This window comes from Grampus griseus (genome assembly GCF_964374135.1).
Source record: "Grampus griseus genome assembly, chromosome: 5".
Taxonomy (NCBI): domain Eukaryota; kingdom Metazoa; phylum Chordata; class Mammalia; order Artiodactyla; family Delphinidae; genus Grampus; species Grampus griseus.
The window spans coordinates 137854712-137868236 of NC_138998.1; the positions used below are offsets into that span (position 1 = coordinate 137854712).

The window sequence follows — 13525 nt, forward strand, 5'->3', positions numbered from 1 at the left end:
CTATATCTATTTGTTAACATCAAGTAAAAAATATGAACAAACTGTTCTTCAGTCCTCTGAAATTCTGAAGAAGCTATATGGACTTAAGTTGAAGCAAAACACAATCTGTTCAATTATAAGAAAACTTATCTTGACTTGAAAGCTTCTAGAGTTGACAACTAGCGATCGTCAGATATTTATCTATGGAATTTTAAGAAACTGGCATAAATTTACTTTATTACCTTTTACCTACTTACTAGTGCTATACTATTAATGAATTCTATCATGTAATCTTTAACAACCACCTAGTAAGTATGTGCTCTGGGAATTAGTGAGAATTTCTGATACCAAAGAATCACTTACCATGCTATATTTCCCTCAGCTAAGATTTGAGGCAGTTTACAAAAACACCTTCAGTACGACAGAAGAAAATTAATCACTGAGAGAATCAGGGCTACAGGTAGGAAAATAAATCTTAGGCTAAGATAAACACATGAGAAGTACATAACATTTTCTTCCCAATATAGGGTGGCCTGTCTTTGGTTTTATGCTCTTAACACATGTAAGAGGAGGGTAGGCAATAAGATGACGACGTTGGTTTGAGTGTCCTGTTCAGTTCAGGCCAGACTAACCCTGTACCTTCTGAGCCTTTTGGCAACACTGTTGAAATTACATCACAGCCCCAATGACAAAGATTGGCAGTAAGAAAGTGGCCAGGGAGTATCTTTTATGTTTAATGATAAAAAGTGAAACTCTTCCGAGTTATTGACAACTACACTACTGGAGAGTTGGTTTAGGGCTGGACCCACCTGGTGAAGCACTGGCCTGGATGTGGTCTGGCATAGGGGTGGAGTTTCACTGAGCTTCCGGTTTCTGTCAGCTACCAGGTTTCAGATCGCTGTGCAGTTTTTCCCATTTTGGCAAAACAAGCGCCTTTCTAAACCCTCTGTAATCTTGTGGCTCCTGATATCAGAAGGGCCTGAGACAGGTCTGGGCCCTTAGAAGCTACTATAATAACAGCAGAGAAATCCTGTGTTGGTTTAATTGTTTTAGTCCTGTGTTGTTTGGACACTGATTAGGGTCCAAATCCATAGGGTCAAATTATAAGGAAACAGCTAAAGATGTGAAACTTTTAGAGAAGCCTTCCACTATGTATGTTTCTTTTTCACATCTTTATTGGAGTATAATTGCTTTACAATGGTGTGTTAATTTCTGCTTTATAACAAAGTGAATCAGCTATACATATACATATATCCCCATATCTCCTCCTTGTTGCGTCTCCCTCTCACCTTCCCTATCCCACCCCTCTAGGTGGTCACAAAGCACCGAGCTGATCTCCCTGTGCTATGCGGCTGTTTCCCACTAGCTATCTATTTTACATTTGGTAGTGTATATATGTCCATGCCACTCTCTCACTTCGTCCCAGCTTACCCTTCCCCGTCCCCGTGTCCTCAAGTCCATTCTCAACGTCTGCTTTATTCCTGTCCTGCCCCTAGGTTCTTCCTCAGTAGGTATGTTTGCGTGTTGTCAGCAATTCCTGAGCAGGAACAATTTGTGTGTGTGTGTGTGTGTGTGTGTGTGTGTGTGTGTGTGTTCTCACTGTACTGTAATAGGCACAATGAAGGTGTGTAAAAACAAGTGTAAACTTCATGCTTCAATTACCTAAATTTGGACTTGATCATTTTGGTAAAGCAAATGGGGATAACATTTTGTGTTAGCTCCTCACTTAATGACTAATAAATAAAAAATATTAACTTAGGTCAATATACTGGCTCACAAGTGTGCACTGGGTTTAATCATTCTTTTTCTTTGCTTCAAGGATTTTGACTCTTTCTTCTCTGCAAAAGAAGAGAATATTATTTATTCCTTCCTTGGCTTGGCTCCCCCTCCAGGCTCAAAGGTAAGCTTGAACACCCCCTTGGGGTCCAATATAGGTCATAAGAAGTGAGGATAAAATCAGCACCAACACTGTTTAATAAGTGATGATCTTTAAATTAACATGATTTTAATACACTTCTTATTCTGATGAAGTCTTATGCATAGAGATAATGCATGGTTTCTACTAAAGCATGTTTCAAAACTATGCTTTTATTATTTTTGCTCTGTTTACACCTTGTTATAGTAAGCTTTACAATACCTAAGAAATATCATTGCATTCAATAATCTTAAGTGTGTTAATTAAATATGTAAAAGTATAAATTCTCAGGTGGTGTCTATGAAATTATTTTGTTATGAATTTCTCATGACAGCTTATGTTAGTTAATTTTATAATGATATGTACTCCTATATTAATTATTTCTATTGAAAATGAATTGAATTTTCCTTTTTTTTTCTGATGAGGAGGGAAAAAGTAAGATCTAGACTCAAGAACAAGATAAATTTCATCAGGTTTCTTTTCCCCTCTGGTGTTGTTTCATCTTTGATTATGTATAATTATATCAATTAAATAAAGAATTATGCTAATAAAGCAAATACCAAGAATTTGAATGTCTGGTGGAGATCACCTGTTTTTTTCTGTTTTTTTTTTTGCGGTACGTGGGCCTCTCACTGTTGTGGCCTCTCCCGTTGTGGAGCACAGGCTCTGGATGCGCAGGCCCAGCGGCCATGGCTCACGGGCCCAGCCGCTCCACGGCATGTGGGATCTTCCCGGACTGGGGCACGAACCCGTGTCCCCTGCATCAGCAGGCGGACTCTCTACCACTGCGCCACCAGGGAAGCCCCAGAGATCACCTGGTTTTATTCCTTACCTTCACTGCATTCCTCACCTCTACCAAGCATCTCATACATGACTCTCCATAGATACAAGACAAGCACACATTTGTCTAATTCATTTATTTCTTAACTAATCTGTTTATGCCCAGCTTCATTTCAAAAGAGATTTGTGATGACTGAGTCCCAATTAATTCTCACCATAGGAGACACAACTAAAAATCCTACCTTATAGAGATGGGTGTGTCTCAGAGGCATGTGGATGTGCTGTCTTCCATGTGTCCACATTCTTCAGGTAATGACACCTGAGGTCTCTTAGTGCTTAGGTTACACATGCAGGTGTAACACGAATTCCTTCTCTAAATGGTAACATGTAGATTTTACAGTTGGTTAATGTTCTATAAGGGGATAATGGTTCTATACAGAGAAATAAAGATATTTCCCTTTTAATGAAATACCTTTCTGGCTTTGGTCAACTTAAATGCAACATATCTCATACACGTTATTAACCATTTAAAAAAGTGCTAAAAGCTGTTATATGCAATTTGATATTTTTTATTTGGTATAGGAGTTTGTTAACTGGGTCACGTTAGTTTAGCTATTATGTTTAAGAGATGGTACCTTACTGTTAAGGTATATTTCTTGGTGGGGACACTCAGGTCACTTGGGTCTTGAAGAAGGACAGGAAGGGTGGAGGGAAGAGTGTTCCAGGCAAAGGTAAGAGCAAATGCAAAGGCCCTGAGGCAGGAAAGGGCTTGGAGACTCCTAAGACCTGCCATGACTGCGCTGAGTCCTGAGTTGCCGAAGTGAAGAGGGAAGGGGCACCATGGGAGGTGGGAGCAGCAGGTGGGCAGCCCATGGGCCACAGCAGTGCTCTGGAGTCTATCTTAGGGGCCGTTAAGACATTGTAAGGGTTTTAAGCAGAGGAGTAATTTTATTTCCTTGTCTAGAACTCTTTTTGGCTACAATGGGATGAATGGATTGAAGTGGTACAAATTACTGTAGTAAAACGGATGAGATGTCATGGTGGCGTGGACTAGGGTGGTGGGGATAGAACAGTACAGAAGTGGATGATTTTAGTATCTGTTTTGGAGGAAGAATTGGTAAGAATTGCTGATGGATTGAATCAGCAATGAGAGGGTTTAACCTCCTTGATTTTAGGACCATCAGATTCTATTTTACAATTTGGTTTCTGGTTCTGTTGTGCTCTGAAGAGGGACTGTACCGTGAGGAGTTTTTATCTTAAGTGCATCTTTGTACCCCAATGCGTATCTTCATTTCTCTTGAAAAGACTGTTCTTTGAATATTAAAATTTAATTTTTATCCAATTAATATGTGTATAATTTTGAAAAGGTCAAGGGTTATTACAAGGGTTATTACAGAAAATGGTAGGTCCTGCCTTCACCCCTCATGGATGACTTTTCTGTGTGCTAAGGTGCAGAGCTCCAGGCCAGACATCACTTCTGCTCAGGACTGGAAAGCTGCGGGTCCATATTCTTAGTAGTTTCCAGGGCTGTTGTTGAGAAACTTGGTGCCAGTCTGCCTACTGACCCTGTATTTGTGTCTGTTTTTGTTTTTCTCATTCCTGGGAGAATTTAGGTTCCTCTCTTTTGCTTTGAAGGTGTATGATGAGCTGCTTGGAATGGTCTTTTCTTCCTTGTTTGTGCTGGGCACTTGCTGGGCCTTTTTTCAATCTGGAAAGTCATGTCCTTCAGTTCTGGAAGATGTTGGAGGTACTCTTTCTGTGGTCATTCTTTTCCCATTAGTTTCCATTTTCTTTTCTTTGCTCTTTTTGAAATTCCTCTTATTTGACTGCTGGGCCTCCTGGACTAATCATACAATATTTTGTTCTTTGCTTCTGGTTCTTTCACTTAGCATAATGCTGTCAAGGTTCATCTATGTAGTAGTATGCATCAGTACTTATTTTCTTTTTATGGCAGAATGATATTCCATTGTATGAATAGACCATATTTTATTTATTGATTCATCAGTTGACGGACATTTGGGTTGTTTCCACTTTGGGACTATTATGAATAATGCTGTTATGACCATTTGTATCTTTTGTTTAATTTTATCTTAAATATTAGTATTGTATTATAGGCTGCTCTGCAGAAGAATCACTTGGACAGTTTTTAAAAAATTAAGATGCTTGAGTTCTGCTTCAGACCTACTGACCCTGAATTATAAGGGGAGAGGGTCAGGGACCTTCTTTTTTTTTTTTTTTGCGGTACGCGGGCCTCTCACTGTTGTGGCCTCTCCCGTTGTGGAGCACAGGCTCCAGACGCGCAGGCTCAGCAGCCATGGCTCACGGGCCCAGCCGCTCTGTGGCATGTGGGATCTTCCCGGACCGGGGCACGAACCCGCGTCCCCTGAATCGGCAGGCGGACTCTCAACCACTGCGCCACCAGGGAAGCCCGACCTTCACTTTTAAAAAGCTCTTTGGTTGATTCTGATGCACACTCCTGTTTAACAACCACTAAGTTAAGGACTCATTTAGCAAATATTCATAGATATGCCTCGCCAAAGTGAAGGTGATATCATATTTGCTTTAGTTAAAGAACTCACACATTACAGAGAAACAATGAGCTCACTTTGTTTCTCTCCCCATCCTTGTTTCCCTCGCTCCTTAGGGGCCACTAACATCATGGGTATTTTAAGACTATATATAAAACTATGTATTCATCTCCACAAGCAGTACATGTGTTGTTTTGTATTTTTAATGCTTAATTGGTATCATATTTTTTTTGGAATTTTCTGCAAATTGCTTTTTTCATTACGTTTTAGACACAGCCACCCCAATATATGTAATTCTATCTCACCCTCTGCTCTGCGTCATCTTGTCCCATTAAAAATATTACCTAATCTCAGATTTTAGATCTCACCCTGGTTTGTGTTTAGGTTTTGTCCTATTGCATGAAATTCTTTTTGGCTAAGTAGAAGAAAGGGTGGCCATGGAATTATAGAGCTCAGCCTAGAGGGACTTAACATCCAGTTCAGAGCCTTCTCTTCACAAAGGAGGAACTCGAAGCCCGAGAAGTTTAGGTGATTTGCACAAAGATACCCCACTAATTAGCAGCACAGTCCATGCTAGAACCTGTGGTGCTGTCAGCATTGCTCGGGTTTATAGGTGTTGGTGTGTACTTGGGGCAAAGTCCTTCAAGTATCCTTTGGGAAGACAGACACTTGATGATTTATGGAAGCGATGTTATTTGTCAAGTATCGTTTTGTAGCAAACAATATGGTGGAGAAGTGTCAGCAAGGAAATCAATCTTGTTCAAGCTAAAAATAGATACTCTTGACTATTATGGAGAAAATGTATGCTTATAAAATGATATTAAGCATTACAAGCAGCATTATTGCTTGTAGAACAGTTTTCTTAGGCAGGCTGTACCAGGCCAAGTACCAGGTCAGTTCTCCCAAGAGAGCTTTGTAAGTAAGCATTGGCTCCATAAAATCAACCTCAGTTCTTCACAGGCATCTGGTCATATCTGCTTCAATGAGCATCATTATTTTATTTTTCTTATTGAAGTATAGCTGATTTACAGTGTGGTGGCAGTCTCTGCTGTACAGCAAAGTGACTCAGTTATACACATATAGACATTCTTTTTTTATATTCTTTTCCATTACGGTTTATCCCCAGATATTGGATATAGTTCCCTGTGCTATCCATTCTAAATGTAATAGTTTGCATCTGCTAATCCGAAACTCTCAGGGAAAGAAAAGACAAAAGAGCAAAGAACGTAAAATTGTGAAAGGATAGACTCTTTGTTAAATGTTATTGGGACAATTGGACAGTAAGATGTAAAAAAATTGAAATCAGACAACCATCTCACACCATACACCAAAGTTAACTTAAAATGGATTAGAGACTTGAATGTAAGACCTGAAACCGTGAAACTTCTGGAAGAAAACGTAGGTAGTACACTGTTTGACATTGGTCTAGCAGTATTTTTTTGGATCTTTCTCCTCAGGCAAGGGAAACAAAAGCAAAAATAAACAAACTGAATGACATCAAACTAAAAAGCTTTTGCACAGCAAAGGAAGAGATCAACAAAACAAAAAGTCTACTTCTTCTCCCACCTACTGAATGGGAGAAGATATTTGCAAACAATGTATCTGACAAGGGATTAATATCCAAAATATACAAAGAACGCATATAATTTGACATCAGAAAACCAATAAACCCAATTAAAAGTGGGCAGAGAACCTGAATAGACATTTTTCCAAAGAAGACATACAGATGGCCAACAGTTGCGTGAAAAGATGCTCAGCATCACTAATCATCAGGGAAATGGGAACCAAAACCACAAAGAGATATCACTTCACACCTGTCAGTAGGGCTGTCAACAAAAAGACAACAAGTAAAAAGTGTGGAGGAGGATTTGGAGAAAAGGGAACCCTTATACACTGTTGGTGGGAATGTAAGTTGGTGAAGCCACTATGGAAGACAGTATGGCGATTCCTCAAAAAGGAATTCAAATTCTAAAAGATATATGCACCTTGATGTTTATTGTGGCATTATTTACAATAGCTGAGATATGGAAGCAACCTAGGTGCCCATCAATAGATGAATGGATAAAGAAGATGTGATACACACACACACACACACACACGCACTCACTGGAATACTATTCAGCCATAAAAAGACGAAATCTTGCCATTTGTGACAACGTGGATGGACCTTGAAGGTATTATGAGAAGTGAAATAAATTAGATGGAAAAAGACAAATACTGTATGATTTCACTCAATATGTGCAACATAAAAATCTAATGAACAAACAAACAAACAAACAAAATAAATGAACAAACAGAACCAAACACATAGATACAGAGAACAGAGTAGTGGTCACCAGAGGGGATGGGTGAGGGAGAGGACGATATGGGTAAAGGTGATCAACTGTATAGTGATGGATGGAAACTAAATTTTTGGTGGTGAGCACGTTGTAGGATATACAGAAGTAGAAATGTAATGTATACACGAAACTTATACAATGTTATAAATCAATGTTACCTCAAAAACTACTTAGTGATAGGTTAAAAAATTATAGGTTGTGGGCTTCCCTGGTGGCGCAGTGGTTGAGAGTCCGCCTGCCGATGCAGGGGACACGGGTTCGTGCCCCGGTCCCAGAAGATCCCACATGCTGCGGAGCGGCTGGGCCCATGAGCCATGGCCGCTGAGCCTGAGCTCCGCAACGGGAAAGGCCACAACAGTGAGAGGCCCGCTTACCGCAAAAAAAAAAAAAAATTATAGGCTGTTTCTGTGGCATGCAAAATGAAGTAATAGTCACTCCAAAAAAGTTTTAGGCAAAATATAAATGTAATCACTAAGTCTATTTTCAAAGACAACAGCAATCATTCTATCTTATTTTATAAAAATGAATGAATAGAGGAAAAATCTTGATACAACAAAATTATCCAGAGAACTATACTGTGAATATACCAAGCATATGTACCATGCAATATGCTATGAATGACAAGCATATTCTTACCATATATGGTAGGAATATATCAAGAATATCAAGTAATGAGATTCAGTCGGTCTGGAGTAGATCCTGAACAACTATATATTAGTAAAACTACATGAGTATATTGTTGTAGTTTATCTTATGACAGGGCCGAAAGTAAGCGCATCGCACGAGATGAACTGTGCGGAAGCACAGCAGCAGAGGGCTGCCGCTCGCTCAGGCAGAACAGCGCCGTCTGTCCTGCTGTGGTAGCTTTTATTAAAGCATTATCTAGGTTTACATTTTAAGAGTTGTTTTCTTAACATTTCAGAAGTGCCAAAGCAGCGACCTATGTTTTTATTAATTATACAAGCAATAATTGGCTTTCGTGAGCACCTGCCGTGCTTCGTCCTTGAGCGCAAAAGCAGCACAAAGTTCCCACCATTATTCTGATTATACTGAAGTAGCCCAAGGACACTTCCTTGCGTTCCCACCACTCTGATTATACTGAGGACATCTCACGGATCAGTGCCCAAAGCACTCAAGGCTTCTTCGCAGGCCCCCGGTTTGCCGGGGGGTGGGGGCGCTCAAAGCAATCAGGACTGTTTGCAGTTCTGGCTTATTCGCCAGCCTCCAGTTTGTTGGGGCGGGGGGGCTCATGGGTCACGTCTCCTTTCCACGTCCTCAGTTATTCCACTACAGTATATGATGGGAATCTCTAATTGAAAATTACTACCCTGGATCATGCTAGATTGAAATTAAAGAAGTAAAAGATAATCGAGTTAACATTTAAAGCAAATAACTAAAGTTAGGATTGATAACCTATACCATCATTGTCACATATCATGCAAGGAACCACTAGGACCAACGTCTTCTATATGTTATTTTAGTCAGGGGAGTATTATTAAGACACCAATGGAAAATATCCAGTTATATATATGTATATATGTAAATAGATTTTCCCGTAACTGGTAGAGGTACGTACAGTCATCACAATGACAAAGCATCACGTTTACAGAATGCTGTCAGGGTGTGACTATTCAGTATCAGAATCTGAACATCCCAGTGGGGACCGTCGTCACAGCAGCCACCCCAGGATGTTCTGACATTTCCCACAGTGACACTGACATTGCTCAAGAGGGTTCCAATCGTCTGATGGGGTCGTGGTCGCATCCTCTAGCAGAAGATGGATTCTCTCTTAGGATGCATCCAAGTCTGGTGAAGAAGGTGCAGATACTATGTCTGGATAATGTAGTTTGGGGCCCCAAATAACGTGTGATTAAAAGTTTTGATCCTTATTTTCTGGTGTGACTAGTGAGCTTCCGTTGAAAGCAATTTTGAGTCACGGCAAAAATATTTCAATAAGTGCAGGGTTTCCCAGTAACCTGAAGGAGGAAGACCAGACTGAACAGAGGATCCTGTTGCCTTCAAAGGAAGGAGCGTGAAAGGAAGAAGGAGAGGGAGACAGAAACATTTGATGAGGACTGTACAAGACATGAATTTGGAGCAGAAACAGACATTCTGAAATTTCCTAATTTAAAACTGCAAGATGAGCGGTGGAGTGGATGCCATTGAGACCCACGTGTGGTTCAAGATCAACAGGAGGAAATACCTCCAACACAAAATAAAATGCAAAGAAATAGAAATCATTTGGGAAAGCCAGAGCCTGGAAGTCAGCCACAGGAGACCTAGGACATGAACAAGAGTAGTTCCAGAAAGAGCGAAGATTATCATACTAGGTGAAGTTAAGTAAGACAGAGAAAGACAAATGTCGTATGCTATTGCTTATATGTGGAATCTAAAAAAAATGATACAATTGAACTTATTTACAAAATAGAAAGAAACTCACAGACTTAGAGAATGAACTTATGGTTACTGGGGAGAATTGTCGGGGGGAGGGATAGATTGGGAGTTTGGGATTGACATGTACACACTACTGTATTTAAAATGGATAACCGTCCATCAACAGAGGAATGGAATGGATAAAGAAGATGTGGTACATATATACAATGGAATATTACTCAGCCATAAAAAGGAATGAAATTGTGCCATTTGCAGAGACGTGGATGGACTTAGAGACTGTCATACAGAGCGAAGTAAGTCAGGAAGAGAAAAACAAATATTGTGTATTAACACATATATGTGGAATTTAGAAAAATGGTACAGATGAACCTATTTGCAAAGCAGAAATAGAGACACAGATGTAGAGAACTAACGTATGGATACCAAGTTGGGGAGGTGGGATGGATTTGGAGATTGGGATTGACGTATGTACACTCCTATGTATGAAGTCGATGGCTGGTGAGGGCCTACTGAATAGCACAGGGGCAAAAAAGGAAGGTACAATCTGTTTGCCGGAAATATATTAAAATGTAATATATGTGTTCAAATGCGTTCCAGTATACATTAGGTGCAGACAAATACTGTTTGATTCCACTTATACGAGGTACCTAGAATAGTCAAATTCATAGTCAGAAAGTACATCGGTAGATGCCAGGGGCCAGGGGGTGGGGAGGGTGGGGATAGGGAATGGGAATTAGTGTTTAATGGGGACAGAGTTTCAGTTTAGGAAGGTGAAACATTTGGGAGATGGTTGATGGTGAGAGTTGCACAACAATGTGAATGTACTTTGTGCCACTGAAATGTACAGTTAAATATGGTTAAAATAGTATGTTTTAGATTATGTGAGTTTTAGCACAGTAAAAAAAAATAAAAAAAAAATAAAATGGATAACCAACAAGGACCTACTGCAAAAATAAATAAATAAAAAGAGTGAGGAGAAAAAAAAAACGTGAAGAGCAGGAGAAGAGAACTCATGACTAAGAGAGAGCAGAGGGCTCTCCACTTGAAGGTGATGCTGCAGCCTCCCCTCCAGCCCCTCGTCTCCTGACTGGGCAGGAAAACCAGAGGGTGCTGTCTGAGGACCAGAAACTAGGCAAGAGTCCTTGCAAGATGGAAAGCAGAAAGGGCTGCTTTGAAGGAGGAACCGAGCCCTGGTGTTGGCCAAGGTGGGCTCAGCTCTCAGGGCCCTGCAGGCCCAGATGGGGCATTCGCACTGCAGGAGGGGCCCTGGGCAGTGATTTGGAGCAGCCTGGCAGCTGAACCCCTCTCACCCCACCTCCATCCTGCCCTTAGTCCCGGCGGTGGCCCACAGAGGGATCTTTCCTGGGAGAAGTGGTGAGTGTGAGCTGGGTTGGGGGCGGGGCAGGCCCCCGAGAAACCTGGAGCAGGCAGACCCTGGCAGTCGGCCTCAGCCCTAGATGCACAGCAGAAGCACCAGGGGAGCTGTTAGTACCAGGAGATGCCAGGGCCGTAGCCAAGATGGGCTGAATGGAAATCTCTGGGCGGGGAGGCCCCAGAGGACTTTAATGTGCTCCTAAAGCTGAGAACCACTTCTGTAAAGGAAAACCTTGTCAAAATAGTGATGTCAGGAATTTTAAACAACCTCAGAAATAGCCAGGAGTTGTGGAAGGCCATATGGGAACAATGACATATGTGAGAATATCCATTCTGGTTTGGGGATATGGAGAAAAGCAGGGAAATACCAATGTTCTGAAGGTCTGGGCTCAGTGGGGGGCAGGGGAGGTAAATCATTTTGTTGGGGATCGTTCATATTATGTAACTGTGATTTATTAAGAGAGAACTGTGAGTTTTATGAACAGAAAGGTAAGCAATAGTGAAAGAGAAAAGCATTTCAGAACATCTAGATTAGCAGAACGGGGGCAGAGCTGAGGAAAACAGAATGGAGACAAACTTAAGTCAGCAAAATGAAGGGAAGGAAAAACATGAGAGAAGACAGACGAGCTCTAATGAATTAATGTGGTAGAAAGAATCAAACCAACTCTATCAGTTGTTCTAAAAAATTTGGAGAGGCTGAAACTTCCTAGCCTGGATTCTTGAATAGTTGCTGTACAGTTGGATCTCCAGTTATGTGAATTGTCTGTTCTTCCCTTTAATCTGGCTAATTTATGCTTCATACGTTTTAAAAGCACAATCATATTTATGATTATGACTTTCTAATGAATTGACCCTTTTATTATTATCAAATATCTTTTTAAAATCCCTGGTAATACTCTTTGTCTTTTTATCTGTATATAATGATTAAAAAAAAAGCTGTTTTAAAAAGATGTTCCAGACTTCTTATGCTTACTGTCTGCATGGTATATCTTTTTCCATCCATTTACTTTCAGCTTACCCATGTAGACAACATAGAATTGGATCCTGTGCATTTTTTATTCATTCTGACAATCTCTGTTGTCAACTGGACCATTTAGTTTGTTAATATTTAAGTAATCGTTGAATTGTGTTTAGATTTATCATTTATTACTTGTTTTTTATTTGTCCCCTCTCCTTTTATTCCTCTATTCTATGTGCTCTTGCTTTGTTTTGGGTTATTTGGATGTACTTTAGAATTCCCTTTTAATTTATTTTTTGGCTTTTTAGCGATACTTCTTCCATTTTTTTTTGTAATGCAAAACTATTTTTGGTTGCTCTAGTGATTGTAGTGTACATTCTTACTATTTCATGGTCTATAGTTAATCTTATAACACTTTATAATATGAACAAACATTGCAATCATATATATCCATTTACCATCCCCCATCCTTTGTGCTGTATGTATCATGTATATTACATTTTTGTATATCATCACCTCAACTATACAGTATTATAATTTTTGCATTGAACAATCCTATGTATTTTTTTTTAAAAAGAGTAAATCTAACCTTTTACATTTACTTAGACAATTTTTTGACACTTTAAATATGTTGTTTCTTTCTGTCTTCTGGTCTTCATTGTTTCTAATGAGACATGAAGATTACTTGAATCTTTGTTCCCTGTATGTAATAAGTCATTTTTCTGTGGTAGCTTTCAAGATTTTCTCTTCATCTTTGGTTTTCAGTTATTTGATTATGGTGTACCTGGGCATAGTTTTCTTTCTGTTTATCCTTATTGGGATTTGCTGAGATTCTGGAATCTGTAAATATATATGTCTTTTACCACATTTAGGAAGTTTTCAGCCATTATATTTTCAGATATTATTTCTGCCCCATTTTTTTTCATCTCCCCTTCTGACACTCTAATTACATATGATAAGTCTTTTGTCATTATCCCATATTTCCCTGAAGCTTTTTTTATTTTTTAAAAATCTTCTTTCTCTCTGGTCTTCAAATTGGATAATTTCTGTTGACCTGCCTTTAAGTTCACTTATTTTTTCTTCTGTCATCTTCATTCTGCATCCAGTCTAGTGAGTTTTAAATTTCAGATATTGTATTTTTTCTGTTATAGAATGTCCCACTTGTTTGATTTTTATAGTTTTTATTTCTCTGCTGAGATTTCTAATTGTTTCAGCATCGTATGCATATTTTCCTTTACATCTTTGAGCACAGTTATAA

At 39.6% G+C, this 13525-nt stretch overlaps 1 protein-coding gene across 1 annotated transcript in view; it reads left to right on the top strand.

Annotated features, from left to right (window-relative positions):
- LOC309823289 (SH3 domain-binding glutamic acid-rich protein-like) overlaps positions 1–13525 on the top strand; it is a 64638-nt gene that overhangs the window by 21360 nt on the left and 29753 nt on the right. The window contains exon 3 of the mRNA XM_082655473.1: positions 1799–1879. Within this exon, the coding sequence (XP_082511599.1) occupies positions 1799–1879 (81 nt within the window). The remainder of the gene's footprint in view (positions 1–1798; positions 1880–13525) is intronic.